The sequence below is a fragment of the Hydra viridissima genome, unplaced genomic scaffold (assembly GCF_058129835.1).
Source record: "Hydra viridissima isolate aposymbiotic clone 2 unplaced genomic scaffold, HvirCarnegie_v1 scaffold_2, whole genome shotgun sequence".
NCBI lineage: Eukaryota > Metazoa > Cnidaria > Hydrozoa > Anthoathecata > Hydridae > Hydra > Hydra viridissima.
The window spans coordinates 6,753,094-6,772,500 of record NW_028324301.1 but is presented as its reverse complement, the minus strand read 5'-3'; the positions used below and the strand labels follow the sequence as shown (position 1 = coordinate 6,772,500).

Genomic DNA, 19,407 nt, shown 5'->3' with positions numbered 1-19,407 from the left:
AGTTAAAGCAGTTTTTTTTGTAAACGCTTTAAAAAAACTTCTGACTTTCCATTAAAACTAAAATCTTAATTAAAATTGAGCAAAAAACGAATGAAATAAGTTCAGCAAACTTAAAAATTATTCCTTTTCTAATTGTAATACAACCTTAATTATTATTTCAAGCATTATCTAGTAATCTATTATCCCGTTAAAATTTTCATTGATCATTCTTCTCACAAATCTTTCTTTTCTTCGAAAGGTTTCTCCATAAGGAAATCATACTTTCTTCCTCAACATATAAAAGTTTGTTTCTGACTGATTATTTAAAAATATATATATTTGTTCTTTTTTTTATTTATCTTGCAGTGTTTTATAAACAAATGGATTTAAAAAATATTTCGTGTCATGCCATGTGATTGTTTTCACCTCCAGGAAATCAGGTTGTGACTCCTTTGAAATCAATCGTGTTTTCAAAAAAAAAAAAAAACAATTTTCCTTTAACCGCAGTTTATACGTATATTCACAGACTGTCGGTTGACATTTCACTCATCACTATGATACAACAAGCTATTTCTTTACAAAAACTTGTCTTTAATTATACTTATATACATAAAATAATAAAGAATATGTAAAATTAACAACAGGATGGTGAAAACAAATATCTTTTAAAAACAACTGACGTTTCAACAGCCATTTATATCTGTTAAAAAAATCGCCAACAAACACGCCTGAAATTTTTCATTACAAAAAGAAAGCTCACCTCAAAGAAATTGAATGAGTGAAATTGAATGTAGTCATGAAATATATAAGAAATTAAAGTAATAAAAGTGAAAATGGTAATATATTAAATATATGATAATGCATTTAAAAGAAAGCTTGAATAACTTCTCTTAGTCTATAAAAGTGCCCCATTTTTCATATAAATGAGTGCAAGTGGATTCATTTTGTTGCGCTCTTATTATTAACTTATAAAAACAGTTGACGCGAAAAATTGTTTTCGTTAAAAACCAAAGGTCAATTTCAATGTTAGGTTTTCTCGATGGTGCTCCTGTAATTTACATGTAAAGGGCTCACTAGTTTCCAGATATTTCTCGATTTTTTGCCGATTAATCTGTTTACATTTGTTTGGATTGCGCAACTTCTGAAATTATAACTTTTTGGGCTTGTTACAGTAACCATATTGGGTTTGTTACGGTAACCATATTGGGTTTGTTACCGTAACAATATTGGGTTTGTTACAGTAACCATATTTATAATACGTTGTTGAGCTTGTACAATTGCAGATTCTTTTAAGGTTGAATATTAGCTCGCATATTTTTAAAACGGGAATTCAATTGCATACACTATGAAAGTGACCTTAAACAAATGACTGAAAATGCATTAAAAACTTAATTTGCTTATGACGTCACATTTTTCAAGTTAACATTTTTGCGTCTCTTGATTAATATTAAAAAATCAGATTTTTAGCTTTTAGTTGTATAACTTTAATTTAGTCGTGTGATATCTCAGATTCAAATACGTTTATATCAGCTCTTAAAAGTCGAAACATTGATATTCTGAAGGGTTTGCTGTCTATTTGAAAAAAAAAAATTATTAGGCTGAGTCTTTGCTCTATAATTCTTAATTATTAAAAGTTCCTTTTTTAACACAGTTTTTGTGTCTTAAAACAATTAAGTGATGATATCAGCTTTCTATCAGGTTGATATTGTATAAAACGGACGTGCAATTTTCAAAGATTCTCTTTTACGTTTGTATCCAATATATATTTATATGTAAGTTTACTGCAAAAAAAATTGCTCGTTCTTTATATTTTTGCTTTAATGCAATAAAACAAAATATTTAGTGGTTATTGTTGTCTCAGTTACTATTTATACATGTATTGGTCTAAGATTTTTTAAATCTTCTTAGGTTGAACGATCGCGTTTAATAACTCTGCTCTTTTTGGCGTTGGTTTTTTAATGTTGGAATCATCCTTATCTTTTTTATTACTTTTTACTTATTTATGTATTTTTTGCCACAAACTCACCATTAAAGTTTAGCTTCGATTGACAGATGTCGTTTGTAGTCAAAAGATATTTTATTAAAAAAAAAACATGAATTTTTTTGTTGTTTGAACCAACGAGTCGCCAAACGGATTATTTGCCGTAACTGCTGTTACTGTTGCTGCTTAGACTGCTGTCCGACTCTCTAGTTACTTATATATCAAGACTGCTAATCCTGGTTGAACAGATGAATCCAATACATATGTAGACAGATTCAATATACGTCTGTTAGTTAAAATTAGTGCATAAGTTTTAAAATCATTCTAAAAACCCTACACGGTGCAAAAGTTACGAAATGTGTTTTCTTACTAAAAGGTATTTGTTTGATGATTTTAATACTTATCAAGCAAAGTTTGTGAGCTGCGTCGCTGATTACAATGTCAAGCAATCAACACCAGTCATTAGAAAAAATAAAACACGTTAGAAAAAAATATAACATTTTAGAAAGATTTTGTGTAGGTAAAATGTATAAAGTATTGCGGTGTTTAAGATGATTTTAAAAGTATTCAAAATGATTTGCCATAAAAAATTAGCGCGCAAAAAAAAAAAGATGATAATAACAACAAGAGTTACTAAACACTTAAAGAAACTTTTGGTTTATACTTTATTTATGATGGAATTTTTATCTGGTATATTGGATTAGTCTTTTGTAAACAGAAATTTTCAATTGTACAACTTTTTTTTTTTTTTATCAAATTAAGTTTTAAAAAGCAAGATAAACTTTTGATATTTTTCAGTTTTAATTATTTAGTTTGTTGTTTTAGAAAAATTGTGCGATTCAAAACATCAAGACTTTTTCTAAACAATCTAAGCTTTTTTTTATTAAAGGAACCTTGCATATGATATATTTTTTAAAAAGAACCTTATATATGATATTTTACAAAATATCTTTAGGTAACATTTAAAAAATGAACGTTAACCAACGGATGCCCGAATGCTTTGAAGGTTCACAATACGAAGATACATCTCAATGCCTCGTAAAGTTGCCATTGATGGAGTTTTATAACAGCAAAGAGAAGTTAAAATTAAACAAAGAAGAAGATAGCAAATCTCTCAAGAGGTTTATACCTTTGTTCTTCGAACGAGCTTCCGGCAATATTTTTAATCCTTGTTTTGATTCGGAAATTTTAGAAACGGAATTTAAAAATCTGAGTATGTCAGTGGACAAGAGGCTCTCGAGGATTGGACTGCTTTATATCGCATGCACTTCTCTCTTTTTATCAATATTGTTTGCAATAAGTCATTCCGCTGCTCAATCTCATATCTTAATATCAGTCAGTTGTGGAGTTGCATCGCTCATGGCGGGCTTGTTGTTTATTGCCACGCGGTTTCTGCAACATCAACGAAAGCCTAAAATTGCTAAAGTTTTTTTATCGGTTTTAGTGACGGTATTGTACTGTGGTACGGAAGTGATTTCATTCATCTTCATCAAAGAAGAGGAGTTTTCTTACAGTGCGAGATTTGGACTTGCAACATGCATGATAACTGTTATATATACGATGATGCCTGCATTACCACTTTATGGAAATATGATCTTAGCAATCATTTATTCAATAACCCATGAGATTGCTGTATCACTAACTACAAAGCCATCAAGAGATGCATATGTAACAGTTAGTAATGTACTATTACACTTTTGCGTTCATATCATTGGCTATACTACTGTATTTATGGCATATGTTAGAAAAAGGAGTACATTTTGGAGGATTGGTCAAAGTATTGTTGCGAAAAATGACTTAGAGATTGATCAAAGAATTAAAAATCGTATGATTAGATCTGTAATGCCAAAGAAGGTTGCAGAATTTCTTATAAAAAATGGTCTAAAGCACCGCCAAGTTGACGAGTCAAATCAAAAAAATCCATTTTTTAAATCATTTCGACCATTTACTATGGATAAAATGGAAAATGTAAGCATATTGTTTGCGGACATAGTTGGTTTTACAAATATGTCAGCAAATAAGAAAGCTGACGATTTAGTCTATTTGTTGAACATGCTTTTTGGAAAGTTTGATGAATTAACAAAAATTAACAACTGTGAGAAAATCAGTACCCTTGGAGACTGTTACTATTGTGTTGCAGGATGCCCTGAAGAGTCAGAGCATCATGCCATTTCTTGTATTGAAATGGGCTTAGATATTGTTGAAGAAATAAAGAACTTTAGGAAAAAAACTGGGGAAGAAGTAGATATGCGGGTAGGTATTCACACTGGAAATGTACTTTGTGGCATTGTTGGGAATAGAAGACGAAGATTCGATGTTTGGTCGAATGATGTTAATCTTGCAAACAAGATGGAGTCGAAAGGTAGAAAAACTAGTAAAATGTATAACCAAATATTTTACAAGTTGTTAATGATCGATTTCTGAATTTCTTAAAATAATTTCATAGATTTTAAAATATTTTAGGTCAACCTGGTAGAGTTCATTTCACAATAAAAACTCTCGAGTTTTTGAACGATCAATATTTTGTAGAAGAAGGACTGGGTATTACTTACTCAAATGGTTTTTTAAAGTCTTACTTCATCTTAAGTCGAAAAAATGGTCTAGACTCCTATAAACCATGGCTAAATGAAGAGTATGCGTTTAGAACCCATGCAGATAGTATCGTTCAAAACGACTACGAGCTATTGAATGTTTCAAAGAGAATGAATGAAGGGACTGAGACTTTAGAAGCACTGCCCGAGAGTGATGAATATCGCTGCATTGAAACGAATCATGAAGGCATAGAGTTACGTGTCCAAACCCCCACCCCTGTCAATAGCAACGGAGACGAAAAGAAGCGGTTCTCCTCCATCAAAGGTGACGGGAAAAGCTTTCAAAGAACCATTACTGATGGTTTATTTCACCGCCCACATTTTGACAATACATTTGATTTTACTTATGGTATGGCAGTTGCGGACAGTCGTCTTAGAGAAACTATGAGAGCTTCAGATGATACTCAACTTGTAAAGCTTATTCGTGAGAAAAAATTGCAGAAAGAGTATTTCTTTAAACCGCCTTTAAGATGGTGGACATTAACATTTATAGATGAACCGGACGAGAAAGACACAGAAAACGAAGTCGAAGGACGGCTAAAAAAAATTAAAACTGAAAACGTAATGGAAAAAAAGTTTAGAGAGGAGGGTTTTAAGCATTTTAAGTTGAATCCCAAAGTGTTAACTTTTGCCTCGCCCAATGTAAACTTTATTTTTGACATAATTACAAACGCCTTCAATTTGATAGGAATTGTCATTGCAACGGTACTATTGTTTCATGTAAATATTCCAACAAGTCTTGTTGTACTTATCTCCGTCTGTCTGTTGTGCATGTTTACGATACTTTTTTATCAAACATCAAAGCTCATGCCGCACAAAATCGGACACTTAGGCGCTCAAACTGAAAAAGGTAATTGTGGTAAATGTTGGTTGGTTATTTAACTCTTGCATGCATTCAAAGTTTGATTTCTCAATAAACAATCAAAAAAGTTTTCACATAAGTGGTAAAATATAAGGACCAGCAATCTTTGTATTACATTAACTTATGGTACAATCATTAAAAACCAATAAATTGTGTGAAAGAGGATTATAAAAGGTAACAGTGTTTAGTGATTGTTTTAACTTTATATTTAGAAAGCGAGAATCATCCTGATAAACTTCAAGCAGACTTATCTGATCGAAGGGCATCGGAGCAAGATACAAACTGTCATCAATCATTTAAAAAGAAAATAATTTCACCTTGGGTTCTGTCTCATTTATTAGGTGGAATCATAATGTGCTTACCAGGTGTAGTGGTCTTTTCAACTTACCAAGACTGCATGAAAGGTCAATGGAAAAAGAAAAAAATTGATCTTTTCTCTATGCTAATGTTTGTCAGTTTGCTTCACTTTTGCAGCTTCACTCAACTCTCATCATTAATGAAGACTGGTTTTGCTTATGTATGGGCGCTAGCATTTATTTTTCTTCTTTTACTGTTTCCTTCCACTAATTGCATGCTTCGAACAAATGAACTGGAAAAACTTGTTATTATAGACATTGTTGTGGTAGTAGTTCTTCAAATAATTCTCATTACAATACTCAATCGCATTCATGAACAGGGAGTCAGAGCGAACTTCTACGGAGACAAAGAAGCTGCTGAGCAAAACAACATCGCCTTAGAACAAAAACACGTCGCAGAATGGCTTGTTAACGATATGTTTCCGCGTCACGTTTCTAAGCAATTGAAGTATACGAAAAACGTTTCAAAAAATTACGACATGGTAGGAGTATTATTTGCAACTATAGATAACTTTGGTGGATTTTACGAAGAAAGTTTTGAAGGTGGTCTTGAATGCATCCGAATACTACACGAACTCGTTGCTGATTTTGATAATGAGTTAATGAAGTCTGATGATATTGAAAAAATTAAAACAGTTTACGGGACTACTTTTATGGCTGCTTCTGGCCTTAACCAAACCAGCAAAGTTGAAAATAATGTGGATTGGTATCAGACACATTCACATCTAAAATCATTAGTCGATTTTGCAATGGTTATGCAAAAATCTCTCGACGATTTCAACGCAAATATGCTTGGTTTTGTTTTTAAGTTACGTTGTGGGTTTAATGCTGGTCCCGTTACAGCAGGAGTTATGGGAACTCTAAAACCTCAGTATGATATATGGGGAGATACTGTTAACTTGGCCAGTAGAATGGATTCAACAGGTGTAGTTGATAAAATTCAAGTTTCTGAAGAATGCATGAAAAAGTTAGAACATTTTTATACATTTGAGAAACGCGGGACAATACCCGTTAAAGGTAAAGGCCTTGTGTCTACGTATCTTCTTGTAGGAAAGAAAATTTGATTTTTAAGAGTATTATGGGTGCGTGCTGTAGACCTAAGTTTTGTATTATAATTTGTGGAATCTTTTAAGATTTTATATCTTTTAAGAGCCGTGCATCGTTCCTCTATACTTGTGGTTAATACAAGATTATCAAATATATATATATATATTGAAAACTACGAGTTGCTTTTTTTAGTTCGAAGTAGACCAAAGTTAATCCCAAGCTTTAAGTTTTAATTCCTTACCCTGACTGGAGAATTAATTTTTTATCTTGACAAATTCAAGACTAATTCATTCTTCTACAATCTGTTGAGCTACCGACATAGAATTCTGTCACTAAGCAATTGTAATTTTGAATTTATAACGTGACTTTTAGAGGTTGTCAATAAAAGCGATAATTTTTCACAAAAGTTAAGTATTATTTGTAAAAGAATTCGTTTAAAGTTTAACAATCGTCATTAAAAAATTCATGAAATGCAAAAACTTCACACATTTTTATTCCAAAAAATATGGATAGCTGTAATAAATAGTTTACAATAGTGTCACTAATAAAATTCTGAATAAACAAAAAACCACCCAAAACTGAATGCTCCGTTTGAAAGTTTGAGAGAACAAATAAATACTTAGTTTCCACCATGCTTTATATATATATATATATATATATATATATATATATATATATATATATATATATATATATATATATATATATATATATATATATATATATATATATATATATATATATATATATGACACATGTTAAAAAAAAGAAATGAATACTGAAGAATTCTTAGAGCGTGAATACTAAATTATTCCAAGTTCATAACTATTGTATGTACATATACAATCATTTAAATTTTATATCTCTATAAAAACAGATCAAAGTTTCAAGAGTTGAAACAATCTGAAGGATCATCTCTATTCGTGCAAAAGGTACGGAACCAACGCTGCAGTCAAAAAAAACTGTTCTCATCAGCGGAACAGCTAGCGATCCATGGTCTTCTTTATTCTTCTCTCAAAATAGTAATGGAATCTAAAAGTAAAACCTACGTTTATTATAAGCGCTAACTATCTACAAGAGTTTTCAAAATCATATGCAAATTGCTACAGAGCTTCAGACTCAGAAAGAAAAATTAAGGGCATGCTCAAGCCTTATTAAAAGTATTCTAAACCAAAGCACGACCAAGAATACTATATGAACTTCTACGGTGATATTCAAGTACACACGTAGAGCAGCGAACTTATAAAACCCTGTTGTCACATAAAAGGTTCAAGAAAGATTCTTTATTTAAGAATAAAAAAAGTAAGGTTTAGCCCCCCTTCGTATTTATTTAAATGCTTTTCCTTAAAAGTAAACTAGCAGTTGACTGTAGAGCTTTAAATTGTAACAAAAAAAATATAAAAGAAAGGAAACCGTTATGAAATAGAATAACATTTTCATTTTTTAACTTGAAAAATAAGTCAAAAAAAGAAAAAAACAGTTTATGCAATAAAAGTATAGCTTTTAAGGCGCCTTGCTCGGTATGAAGTATCTTGGGTGCTTGATGATGATTTTTAGATTTTTTTTTATAGAACATGATTTTTATGTTAATTTACCTGAATTAACAATTTTAATAATTTTTAAAATAGTAAAAATAGAAAGTAGAAAAACTGATAAACTTTAAAAAAAATTATGAGCTTTTACTACATACATGGTATTCATTTCTTCCCAACAAGTAGATAAGCAGACACCATTCCTTTACCTTTTACAGGTATCGATCCACGCTCCACAAAAGTGTAAAAAATTTCTAGCTTTTTCATACATTCTTCAGAAACCTGAATTTTATCAACTACACCAGTTGAATCCATTCGACTAGCTACATTAACTGTATCACCCCATATATCGTATTGAGGTTTCATAGTACCAATAACTCCTGCAGTAACAGGACCTGCGTTAAAACCGCAGCGAAGATGAAATCTAAACCCTAGCATATTTTCATTAAAATCATCTAAGGACTTTTGCATTACAAGAGCAAAGTCCATCAAGGATTTTAAATGCAAATATTGGTCATACTGTGAATATACTTCACCAGAAAAATGGACACCTTTATTAGTTTGATTTAATCCAGATGCTGCCATAAAAGTTGTGCCATAGACGGTTTTAATTTTCTCAATGTCATCAAACTTTATAAGCTCATTGTCAAAATCAGCAACAAGCTCATGAAGTACTCTTATGCATTCAAGACCACCTGCGAAATTCTCTTCATAAAATCCACTAAAGTTAACAATAGTGGCAAAGAGTACACCTACCATATCATAATGCTTAGAACAGTGATTAGTGAACTTTAATTGTTCAGAAACATGGCGAGGAAACATATCATTAATCAGCCAATCAGCAACTTGTTTTTGTTCTAAAGCAATATTCTTTTGTTCTGCTGCTTCTTTATCACCATAAAAATTTGCTCTGACACCTTGCTCATGTATGCGATTAAGAACTGTTATCAGCATAATCTGAAGAACTACTACTAAAACAATATCCATTATCATAACCCGCTCAATATTTGAATTATGACTCATACAGTTATGGTTAGGTGAAACCACAAGCATTAAGATAAAAGCAAGTGCCCAAGTATAGGCAATACCAGTCTTCATCAGTGAAGACAATTGTGTAAAACTGCAAAAATGGAGCAGGCCAACAAACATAAGCATTGAAAAATGTTCAACCTTATTCTTGCCCCATTTTTTATGTGTGCAGTCTTGATATGTTGAGAAAATAACAATGATTGGGAGACACATAATAATGCCACCATATAAATGTGATGTAACCCATGCAGAAAAAATCTTATTTTTAAAAGATTGATGGTAGTTTGAATTGATTGTCAAATCCTGGTGACTTTGAGTTGTAATACTGTCCAAATTAATTGAGTTAATGTCATCTGTGCTACCTACAAAAAAAATTTAGATTTAGCTGTACCATTATCAGGACATTATCATAAAGTGTAAATTTTAAAATCAAGTTAAAACATTGATAGCATGACCTACCTAACTCACTATTTTCAGGATGAGCAGCACATCGACTGATCTTTCGTTGAAACTTTGATGGAGAGAATTTATAACATTGAAATATAAGCAGAGCTAACATTGCAAGAAGGCAAAAAACAATAAAAGCTATTAAACTTGATGGAAAACTGTTGAAGAACAGAAGAATGCAAACAATAACAATTCCTACTAAGATTAAAGCACTTGTTACCACATCAAATAAAAAATGAACCTTTGGAGAAGCAAATGTTGTAACTTTTGGGTTTAATTTGAACCCTTTAAAACCTTCATCTCTATATTTTGCTTCAGTAATATTCTTAAGATTTTTAGATTGTCTATAGTTATTTATATCTTCATCATTTTCTCTTTTGTCATTTTTAGCCTCATCAATAAATGTAAGTGACCACCAATGTAGCGGAGGGTTGAAAAAATACTCTCTTTGAATTTTTTTACCATGCATAAGTTTTACAAGTTGATTATCATTTGAAGCCTTCATTGCATCTCTCATAAGAGCTTCATTTAATGTCAAACCATATGTAAAGTTAAATGTAGCACTTAGCCTAGGATAGGGCAAAGGAGTTTTAGAAAAGGCTCCCTGAAGATGACTGGGGGAAGAAGGAGATGAGACACTTTTAGTTAAAAATTCATTTTCAATACTGTCCTCAGAATTTGAACGAGCAGCATTATGATTATGCAAACTCAAATCCACATCTAACTTTATAGATAATGAAGATTTTGATATTGCAGCTACTTCAGCAAATCTTTTTTTTGTTTCAACATCTAAGCCATCAATTACATTTGCAACACTGTCTGTTCTCTTACCATAATCACCCTGTAAACTAGTCACTGAATGTCTCTCAGTATTTTTTTCACGGTCTTTCTGCCAAGGCTTATATGCACTTAAGCCATTTTTGCGACATGCAATGAAATAAGAATTCAATTTGCCACCAGAATATTCAATTCCAGCACCATCAATAAGCTCATATTGATCACCAAAAAATCTTCGAGTAACTTCAGTTAGATGAACCATTCCAGGTTTTCCTAAACAAAAATACACAAAACTTGAAGCTTTTCTAAAAAAAATTAAGTAAAATCAAGTTGACAGTAATCCTAACAAAAATGCTAACAAAAACTAAAGTTAAAAATTAATAACTGAAATAATTTATAAATTCATAACACTAACATAGCTTTAATGCTTACAAAATAGTTTTTTAAACTCTTTAAAAAACATTATGTTCATTCTAATATAAAAAAATGTCCATGAGGAAATTTTACGAAAAAAAAAAAAAAAAAAAAAAAAAATTGGACATACTTTAAAACTTAAGCACATTTTTACAACAGAAAAAAAGTCTTTAAATCACTTTAACTCCTATACTTTTACTGAAAAATTGGCTTAACACCAAGGTGTATTTCATTTTTGGCTTAAGAATTTAATTTAAGCTTTTAAATAATAACTATTAAATAAATATTTATTTTTATGCATTAATTTCTTCTATAAAACACTTTCTTTTAGCATCAAACTTTTAACTAAATCCTAAGCTTATGCAAAGTTATATTGCAAAAAAAAAAAACTTAATTTTTTTTATATTGGTAATTTAAACCTTGAATTGTTTTGAAAAATCTTATGGAAAAATTCCACTCTTATATTCAATACACAAATACATGTATTAAAACTTAATTTTGCAACCTTTAGACTCCATTTTGTTTGCAAGGTTAACATCATTTGACCAAACATCAAATCTTCTTCTTCTATTCCCAACAATCCCACAAAGTACATTTCCAGTATGAATACCTACACGCATATCTACTTCTTCCCCAGTTTTATGTCTAAAATTTTTTATTTCCTCAACAATATCTAAGCCCATTTCAATACAAGAAATGGCATGATATTCTGACTCCTCAGGGCATCCAGCAACACAATAATAACAATCACCAAGAGTACTGATTTTTTCACAGTTGTTGATTTCTGTCAACTCATCAAATTTACCAAATAATAAGTTTAAAAGATGAACTAGATCATCAGCTTCTTTATTAGCTGACATATTAGTAAATCCTACAATATCAGCAAACAATATACTAACATTTTCCATTTTATACATGGTAAAGGGTCTAAATGCTTTAAAAAATGGTTGCTTTTTTGTATTGTCAACTCGCTTGTGTTTTAAGCCATTTTCAATTAAAAAGTCTGCAACTTTCTTAGGCATAACTGATCTTATCATGCGGTTCTTAACACGCTGCTCAATGTCTAAATCTTGTTTTGCCACCACACTTTGCCCAACTCGCCAAAAAGTACTTCTTTTACGAACTTGTGCCATAAACACAGCTGTGATACCTAATGCATGGATGCATAAATGGAGAATAACTATACCACCAATATCATACCCACTTCTTTTATCTGTAGTCCTAAATGAAGCAGCTAACTCTCGTGCTACTGAATAGGCTAATGTAAGAATGAAACTTCCATAGAGTGGCAGTGCTGGCATCATTGTGTAAACAACAGTAATCATGCATGTTGCAAGTCCAAATCGTGCACTATATGAAAAGCTTGTATCATTAACTACAAAAAATGTTGCAACTTCTGCGCCACAAAATAATAGGGTTAGTGAAACTGATAAAGCTCTTGCAACATATAATTTATTATACAACTTATCAATTCTGGTAAAAAGAAATACTAAAATAGCAAAAACACCAGAAACAGCACAAGTTATTGATAGTTGAACTTGATAGCTAATATCATTGTGGCTTGATGCAATATATATAGCAAGTATTACAGAAACAATTGCCATGTAAAGTAAAGCGATCTGAAAACATCTTTTATCAATTGTAACACTAAGACGTTGGAACTCTGATTCTAAAATTTCAGAATCAAAACATGGATTAAATATATTTCCAGAGGCTCGTTCAAATAACAGTGGCAATAAGCCTTTTCGATTTCTTGTGTCAACGATAGAGCTGAATGAAGGTTTGTCATTATTCTGCGTTGGCTTGTGATTAGATTCTTGTTCTTTTTTCCTGCTAAGATAAGATGTATCTGCCTGCATTGATACATCTGAAGTATCGTCAGCCCCAATCTGAGGTGTTTTTTTATGCCCATTAAGCATAATATAGATTTTTAGGCAATCTTCAAAAACAAACGCGCAGACTTGACAAATAATCCAGTTCTAGATTTTTCTTTCCTTATAAAACTATAAAAAAAAAAAAACAAAAAAAAAAACTTTAACTTCATTAGAAATTATCAGTTTTTGAACACCTATAGCTAGATTTAACAGCGCATTACGTGCTGATAATAACTTTTAGATATAACAACTTACAATATTAAAATTGGAAAAATAAGTTAAATTACTATATACTTTATTGACGACGCCAGATTTATACAATACTGCTATCACGTGACTAGTAGCTTTAAATTCAACTGAAGTGTATAAATAAACAGCTTTTTTTATTACATCAATTATTATATCTTTTTTTTACATCTATACATATAACAAAATGAATCTGTAAAATAAACAACTGTGTCGTATATTTAACGTAAATATTACCTTTTTCATTTATGCATATACGCAATATATTTATACTGACTAGTTGTTTTTGTTTGGATTAGCTTCAACCCTTAATAGATTTTACATTCAGCTTTGTCGCGTATGCATGTTTTTAAGGGAACATAAAAAAACTGATTCAACAAATGAAAGCAACAACAGAAAGGATACATATTGAAAAGAAAAAGTTTGAAAAATACGTATAGAGAATTTTTTTAAATATTCGTTCTAAATAATTGATAAAAACCGATTGTCAAAGTAATTACTTTTACGGCTGCGTAAAAACGTTTATATACTGTAAAATTAATTATTTACATTCAGCATTACTTAATCATTTGTAATCAAATAACTGAAAAGCTGTTCATTTTATCGAAGACCAAGCTCAAGTCTCAAATTTGTTTATCATAAGTTTAAAAAACAAACTTGATATTGCAAAAGGCGGTCGCCAGGTGTAATCCCAACTTAAACACAACAAGTGGGAGTCTCGAACGTGGGTGATCGATAACTTACCCAAATATATATGTTAATATTGATAATAGAAACGTGCACTTTTAAAAACTAACGATAGAGACTTTTTCGTAAACTAGTTTGATTTAAAATTCATTTGCAAGTTTGTAATTATTTATTCAGACATTCAAATTTTAGGGTCTTGCTAACATAAATTTGAGACGAATCACTTTTTACCACAAATGCATGCTTTGATGGCATGGGAATTATGCACTCACATCTATAAGCATCAGCTCAACGAGTCGAATAAAATTATTTAAAGTAAAGCTTGTAACGTTAAATTTTTTTCTCCTTTCAGAATTAAGTCGCTGAGTCACTACCCAGACTTCACTATCAGTCTCGAGTTTATCAAATCTTATCCAAAGGGGGAGTTGTTAAGCCTCATCGAACATTGCTTTAAAAATGGTTTTTTTTTTCTTTTAACTTTGTAAAAATTTAGACTCGGTTCGTTTATGCCGTGAAATCTTATATCTAGTATTTTGAAAACAGTGAAGATTCTTGCTTTCTTTTCGTATTTAATACTCCTATCATTTACTTAGCTACTCATACTCTCAAATTTTGAGTAAACAGCATAACTAGCCGGCTAAATAGTTAAAATAAGATATACAAGATTACAGAGTTACAAAATAAATGATTAGCTATCCTTTAGAACTTCCTTCCTCGTCAATGACGCATTAAAAGACAGAATTTAAGGAACATTAATATTAAATGATCAGAAAATAATTTTCATGATTTTTGCTCCAACTAATATAAATTCTGGATATTTTTTATAGATTACACGATATTCATAAATTTAAAAAAAGAAAAAGCATTAATAGTAATATGAATTTATAGATTACACGATATTCATAAATTTAAAAAAAGAAAAAGCATTAATAGTAATATGAATTTATAGACTACACGATATTCATAAATTTAAAAAAAGAAAAAGCATTAATAGTAATATGAATTTATAGATTACACGTAATATGAAATTACAGATTACAGTAATATGAATTTAGTAATGATGATCAGCTTATGTTGGACCATGAAAAAACGACCATAAAATCTATAGAGATGATGACGATGATGATGATGATGATAATGATGATGATGATGGTTAAGGTGATAAAAATGATAATGGAGCTTACCTTCTTCAAACTGCAAAACTCAACAGTAATTTTCCAAAACTTATTCACAAAACAAAGTACTTATTGAAGAGGAAATATATATCTACTCAATTAATTAACCTGTGCCAAGCAATACAAATGAGAGTTACACCTAGATTAACGAGCTTAATGCCAGTTGAATAGGGCTAAATAAGACAAAAGGTACTTGTCAAGACGAGGGTTCTCATGAAGTCGTCAAGTTCTGAGTAAACAATAAACAGTCTTAAAATCAAGACGTCATGAGTAGAACTTTTTAGGTCTCATCTATTTCTATGTGTTAATAACTTTTTATCAATGACATTTTATTTTAAAAAGACCACAATAACGTTCTTTCAGTAGTAATTTTAGGTTTATGTTTTAAAGGCGTGAAAAGAGAAACCAGATAAGTTATTTTAAGTCAGTTTCTGAAACAACGCTAGAATCGCATCTTAACATTCGAAGAACACGGTTTAAATCTCAGTGCTCAAACCAAAATAACTCAAGAATATTGTTTTTACGGATTTGACCTTTTTAACGGCGAAGATTACTTGAAGCATAAATCGCACATACAAACAACAAGCACGTAAACAAATACAGTTACACAGCTAATCACACGTACGCTGCGATTTTGTTTCTATATTGTAGTAAATGTTTCATTATTGTTGTTTATGTTTACATTATTTATGAAGTTGCTTCGTTATTATTTATCATTTTGTGGAGCTTTTTAAAATTCCACATTGAGATGAAAAATTCCGATTCATTAGACTATGAATTGCTGTCATAGCTCGCACCATATTGCTTATTAAAAGAAACGCTTTGTTCTAGCTTATTTGTGATTTCTTATCTTCTCCATGTACAACACAACCGAAAAAAGAAGCGTCTTTTATTGTCTACAGTTCTGAAATCATATACTCTCTTAATTTTTATACGTATTGAAATTACACCTTGTATAAACTTTTCAAGTACTACGGCTGTAAACTTTGCTATCCTTTATTTCCGTTTTACACACATTTTTATTTTCTAAGCGCGTATTTCTGCTTAACTCATAGATTTCTTTAAATGAAAGCTCTGTCTTTAACTTTCGATATCTATAAAAGCAGTTTAATATTGTATTATCAATAAGTTCTTGATATAAAAACTTACTGCAATACATTCTTTTTAAACATGATCTTATGTATAGAATTTAAATTTTACCCCTGCAAAAACATGTTCAAATAAAAAGTCTTATATTATGTGAAATTTTTATAAATCAACAGAATATATATACTTATAAAAACATTTAAAAAATTAAGCTATATAGTATGAAGCATTTTTAAGTTATAAATATCATCAGAATGCTGATATAAATAAGTGAATCAGCAATCATCATAAACAACTATGAAGTACTTGCATGCTTTAAATAAATTTTAAAAAAATCAGTAATATAATAGTTTTAATAATATAGTATATAGCCTGAATAAAATCCTTTAAACAAATTGTACAGTAAGAATAACTGCTTTAATTTAAATGGGTACAAAACAAATGTAAAGTTCATTAGCAAACCCAAATTATGCCCTATTCATAAATAAAGATGTATGATCAGCTTATGTAGTACACTAATGGTTCAAATTCAATTTACAATTGTATATACTCAAAAGCAAAACCCATGCTGAGTTGCAATTTGACGCATAAAAACAGCTAATTTGTGAAACCTACTTTATTATAAAATATAATTGCAAAATATAAAAATATAAAACCACTTAAGTTTTAGCTTTTGTAACTTTTTGATATTCTTTTAGTAATTTCTGTAAAGTATCAATGAACCCTGACTTTGACTGAGCACCAGAAAAACCTATAGGCTGAATATCAGTAACTTTGTCAACAGAAAACTGAAAGTATGGTACACCAACAATACCACGCATTTTTCTCTTTTGAATATCTTTAAAAAGTTTTTTTTCATTTGAAGGAGATGTAAAATATTGAACAGCCGCAATAGAATCAATACCCACTTGTTCAGAAAGCTGTTTTAGAACTGAATCTGAATTTAAGTTTACTGAATTTTCAAAATATTGCTTACATAGAAGCTCATGTAATTCAGATTGCTTTTGCTGCCCATAATTTTCAAGAACAAACTGAAGTAGCAAGTTACTCTTTATTGAATTCACTACATATCGATCAGAATCAAATTTGATACCCTTGAAAAAAAGACACAAAATAGCACACAGAAACTTTAAGAAATAGGGCTAAAAAAAAATTGAGTTGTAGTTAAAATCTTACTACACTTTTCCCAGCTTTTGCAACTGGACCTTGCCCTTTCATCTCTTGCTTCGCAACTTTTTCTCCAAACTTATTGACTAAGTATGTTTGATAAGGAATACCCTCTGAAGGACACTGTGCATCAATTAGGAAAGGCCTCCATGTCACAGTAAAAGATGCATCTTTTTCAAGTGCATTCATTGCTGCTTCCAAGTATCGCCTTCCTATATAACACCTAAAAAAGTTTTTCATAAGCTTTAAAGAACTGTTTGTGATTCTACATCTAATATTAGAAATATTAGAGATATTAGATGTAGTATCACAAATATATTTATTTTCTTTTTAAACTTTATTGTTTATTTATAAATCTTCTAATGCAAGGAGAAATATGAAAAAACTTAGAAAACGACAAGTTTTATACTTATAATTTATTTAGCATTGCTGGTTAAATTTATACCTGGGTATACCATTTAAAATTTTATCAATATTTTGTTAAATAAAATTCTTGTTTTATTTTTTAAAAACAATATTCATGTAAACAAAAACATTAGTGTAGACAGATACTGTTTGCATTAAATTGATTTAAGATACTTAAAGTATTCTTCATAAGTGAGCTTAAAAGGATAAGAACTATGAAGGATTTTATAAATTAAAATTACTGAGCGAATTTATTTTATACATTGATCCAGTGTAATCACTACTCTGACAATTGCTACTATAGTATTTACAATCATGGAAAAGTGTTAACCAAGGCAACAGTCTTCCATAAAAATTACTTACAAAAATACTCAGCTAATACTACAGTAATATTTGTTACTACTGTCAGTCATAACAATCACTATTATTACCAAAACAGTGATTATTATGAATGGCAGGAGTACCAAATATAATATCAAGACACATGCATATAATTAGCTAAGTATTATAAGTAAAGAATTAAGGATTTAGAGTGATAAAGTAGTAGATGTAGAAAAAAAAACAAACTTAAAACATAAGACATACCAAGGTCATATAACATCAATAACTACTTCAATATTGATTTGAATTTTCGAGTTTCGGTTAGGAAAAGACATCATCCAAGATAAAGAGGTTCACAAAAACATTGAAACAGCTTTCTCTTCTTTTCCCCTTTTTTTTTCAGTAAAATTTAAAATAACTAAAGAAAAAAAGAGAGGACATTGTTGTTACTTTAATTTAACAATATAAGTAGATTAAGAACTTGATTTTTGAAAAAAATTAAATCATACTTCATTTAGAACTACTTATTAAATCTTAACCAAGGATTTATTGAAATTAATTATTTTGTTACCATATTTTCCATTGCAAATAATTCTATTGGCTGAATTCGGCATTTTTCTAACAGAGTCGCTAAGCAGTTATATAAAAGAGACGCCTACAAACTAGAGTCTATTATCTAAAGTTGGCCTCAAAACAATCGGTCTCATAAAATGTGATTAGGAGCAAACCACATAACTTATACGTAGAGTGTTAAAAATGGTTACGGTGAGCTCAAAATTCAAAACAAAGCCGCGGTTAGAGCCCCTCGTATCCCACAACCGAAATGTTGGTGGGGGGGGGGGGGGAGAAAGGGGAGGGGGGAGGGAGAGGGGGAGGGGAAATTTGTTTGGATTTTTAAACGGTGAATCGACAGTTAAATAAAATAGATATGAAGCTGAGACAAATAGCATCAAAACCAATTTGGCGGAAGCATGCTTTGTTAATGCTCTTAACGACCATAGGAATTTAAAGAAGGGCATCTTCAGCTATCATTTACATGCGATTCTGGAAATTATTCTTCGTGTTACTGTCGCAGTAGAAGAGTAATAAGTTTCATTGGAAATCTTTTAAAAATAATTTCCGATGTATTAGCAATAAAACCTTTGGTTTTAATAAACTTAGTTGCCATACCATATTAAGATGAGGATTGTCCAATGATATATTAAAAATAACTAGATGTCTAACTTCCGCGTATTTTTTGAAGCAAAAATCGGCCATTATGGGGGGCAAAATCTTTACGCTATTTATATGATTTTTGCTTCACTTTTTCTTATACCGATATACGGCAGTTAGACATCTAGTTATTCTTAATATATCATTGGGATTGTCTGTAGAGTTTCTGAAAAAGAAGCACTAGCAACCATTATAGAATGAAGCAATTAAAATTTATTT

General features: G+C 30.4%; 3 protein-coding genes across 11 annotated transcripts in view; 1 reads left to right on the top strand and 2 right to left on the bottom strand.

Moving 5' to 3' along the window:
* The window catches only part of LOC145200104 (adenylate cyclase type 9-like), a 13,311-nt gene extending 6,255 nt beyond the window's left edge, over positions 1-7,056 (top strand). Inside the window, exons 2-4 of one of the 2 annotated variants that reach the window (XM_080074421.2) lie at positions 2,916-4,322; positions 4,424-5,401; positions 5,626-7,056. In XM_080074421.2, coding sequence (XP_079930547.2) covers positions 2,930-4,322; positions 4,424-5,401; positions 5,626-6,833 — 3,579 coding nt within the window. In that variant the 5' untranslated portion in view covers positions 2,916-2,929 and the 3' untranslated portion in view covers positions 6,834-7,056. The remainder of the gene's footprint in view (positions 1-2,915; positions 4,323-4,423; positions 5,402-5,625) is intronic. The other variant, XM_090077162.1, reaches the window with a different exon arrangement.
* A 509-nt stretch (positions 7,057-7,565) lies between these two features.
* LOC149891700 (adenylate cyclase type 9-like) lies at positions 7,566-15,181 on the bottom strand. 6 transcript variants are annotated; one of them, XM_090080396.1, is made up of 6 exons: positions 15,007-15,150; positions 13,184-13,245; positions 11,521-13,018; positions 9,837-10,874; positions 8,507-9,739; positions 7,566-7,848 (listed from the first exon to the last, which is right to left on the bottom strand). In XM_090080396.1, the coding sequence occupies exons 3-5, from the start codon at positions 12,932-12,934 to the stop codon at positions 8,514-8,516; spliced, it is 3,678 nt and encodes a 1,225-aa protein (XP_089936522.1). In that variant the 5' UTR covers positions 12,935-13,018; positions 13,184-13,245; positions 15,007-15,150; the 3' UTR covers positions 7,566-7,848; positions 8,507-8,513. The 6 variants fall into 6 exon arrangements, with proteins under 6 accessions (XP_089936522.1, XP_089936521.1, XP_089936520.1 ...); XM_090080395.1 differs by lacking the exon at positions 15,007-15,150 and adding an exon at positions 13,373-13,542; XM_090080394.1 differs by lacking the exon at positions 13,184-13,245 and having other exon boundaries at positions 15,007-15,181.
* Positions 15,182-16,684: 1,503 nt separating this feature from the next.
* Positions 16,685-18,761, bottom strand: LOC145194057 (uncharacterized). 3 transcript variants are annotated; one of them, XM_090080402.1, is made up of 4 exons: positions 18,548-18,761; positions 18,241-18,394; positions 17,260-17,473; positions 16,685-17,177 (listed from the first exon to the last, which is right to left on the bottom strand). In XM_090080402.1, exons 3-4 carry the CDS (start codon positions 17,437-17,439, stop codon positions 16,743-16,745), a joined length of 615 nt encoding a protein of 204 aa, XP_089936528.1. In that variant the 5' UTR covers positions 17,440-17,473; positions 18,241-18,394; positions 18,548-18,761; the 3' UTR covers positions 16,685-16,742. The 3 variants fall into 3 exon arrangements, with proteins under 3 accessions (XP_089936528.1, XP_089936527.1, XP_079927766.2); XM_090080401.1 differs by having other exon boundaries at positions 18,486-18,588; XM_080071640.2 differs by lacking the exon at positions 18,548-18,761 and having other exon boundaries at positions 18,241-18,460.
* Positions 18,762-19,407: the final 646 nt, after the last annotated feature.

Excerpts from the sequence above, each read along its gene's own strand:
- LOC145194057 (XM_090080402.1), bottom strand. The coding sequence starts at position 17,439 with ATGAATGCACTTGAAAAAGATGCATCTTTTACTGTGACATGGAGGCCT. Across the intron at positions 17,178-17,259 it reads CAAAAGCTGGGAAAAGTGTA|GGTATCAAATTTGATTCTGA; the intron begins GTAAGATTTTAA and ends CTTTTTTTCAAG.
- LOC149891700 (XM_090080394.1), bottom strand. The coding sequence starts at position 12,934 with ATGCTTAATGGGCATAAAAAAACACCTCAGATTGGGGCTGACGATACT. Across the intron at positions 10,875-11,520 it reads AAACAAAATGGAGTCTAAAG|GAAAACCTGGAATGGTTCAT; the intron begins GTTGCAAAATTA and ends ATTTTTGTTTAG. Across the intron at positions 9,740-9,836 it reads TCCTGAAAATAGTGAGTTAG|GTAGCACAGATGACATTAAC; the intron begins GTAGGTCATGCT and ends TTTTTTTTGTAG.